Source organism: Nematolebias whitei, chromosome 23 (assembly GCF_014905685.2).
Source record: "Nematolebias whitei isolate Nwh7 chromosome 23, NemWhi1, whole genome shotgun sequence".
In the NCBI taxonomy this organism is placed as follows: Eukaryota; Metazoa; Chordata; class Actinopteri; order Cyprinodontiformes; family Rivulidae; genus Nematolebias; species Nematolebias whitei.
Window position 1 is genome coordinate 11920954 of NC_056520.1, and position 1501 is coordinate 11922454.

The 1501-nt window shown below is 38.4% G+C and overlaps 1 protein-coding gene across 1 annotated transcript in view; it reads left to right on the top strand.

Moving 5' to 3' along the window:
• Positions 1-1501, top strand: part of LOC119429043 (NLR family CARD domain-containing protein 3-like) — a 15414-nt gene that overhangs the window by 5027 nt on the left and 8886 nt on the right. The window contains exons 4-5 of the mRNA XM_037696760.1: positions 274-447; positions 1249-1422. Of these exons, the coding sequence (XP_037552688.1) occupies positions 274-447; positions 1249-1422 (348 nt within the window). The remainder of the gene's footprint in view (positions 1-273; positions 448-1248; positions 1423-1501) is intronic.

Here is a 1501-nt window from a genome sequence, read left to right on the forward strand (position 1 = left end):
CAGCACGTAATAAGAATATATAACATACACATGTTGTTATTTATCCTAATCTTTAACACACTAACAAACTATTATTCACAGAAATTACTCAAACTGTAAAAACAACACATTTTACATGAAGTTTTCAACTCCTTTGAATAAATGGCTCTTACAATTAAAAAGTTTAATTTGAAACATTAAAACATCTTTCAGTTGGATCAATGTTTTTCACAGTTCAGAGTCTTTAAAAGTTTTGTTTTGTTTCTAAACTTACACGTTTTATTCTTTATTCAGATTAAGGAGGTGCAGTTTGTCAGAGACCAGCTGTTCTTTTCTGAGTTCAGCCCTGAAGTCCAACCCCTCCCATCTGACAGAACTGGACCTGAGTGTGAACAAGCTGCAGGATTCAGGAGTGAAGCAGCTGTGTGATTTTCTGGAGAGTCCACGATGTAGACTGGAGACTCTGAGGTCAGACATGTTTATCACCTGCTGATGGAGGAGGAGGGACAATGTTGTTGATGTGTGTGTGTGTGTGTGTGTGTGTGTGTGTGTGGGGGGGGGTTATCAGTAAAAGTTATCGTATCATAAAAATCTCTAACAAAACTTTAGGAAAATAATCATTGAATATGTCTCTACTGATTTATTTTTATAGTCAACCAGATTCAAGATGGCCGCCACAGCCATCTGACTTAAGGAAACACCAACATGACTATAACTCAGCCAGTTTGACAGATGTTGAGCTGACAGTTGTTGTGGTAGTAGCTGAGCATCATACTCAACACATACTTTGAGTGAAACACATTGTGCAACATTTTTGTCTAAAACCTTGATATAATTTGTTGGAGTCAGTCCTGTTTGTCTGTTAGCAAAATATCTCATAAACCACTGAACATATTTCAAAGAAACGTTCAACAATTAATCTTTGGATTAATTGTTGAAACTGATTACTGTTTGGAGTCGACGTCATTCAAGATGGCTGCTGCAGCTAATTGACCTCAGCCAACACAGAAGTGTCTTTACCTCAGTGAATTTTACAGACACTGAGCTAAATGTGGTGTGGTAGTAGCTGAGAGTCATTCACAACATTCTTCAAGAGATAAGTAATCATGTCAGATTGTTCAAGATATCACAATATCTCTGGAGATTGAACATAAAGTTTTTTTTTTCAAGGTTTGATCAAAAACATCTTTCAGTTGGATCAAAGTTTTGCAGAGTTCAGCGTTTTTAAAAGATTTGTTTCTAAACTTACATGTTTTATTCTTTATTCAGATTGAGGAGCTGCAGTTTGTCAGAGACCAGCTGTTCTTTTCTGAGTTCAGCCCTGAAGTCCAACCCCTCCCATCTGACAGAACTGGACCTGAGTGTGAACAAGCTGCAGGATTCAGGAGTGAAGCAGCTGTGTGGTTTTCTGGAGAGTCCACGATGTAGACTGGAGACTCTGAGGTCAGACATGTTTATCACCTGCTGATGGAGGAGGAGGGACAATGTTGTTGATGTGTGTGTGTGTGTGTGTGTGTGTGTG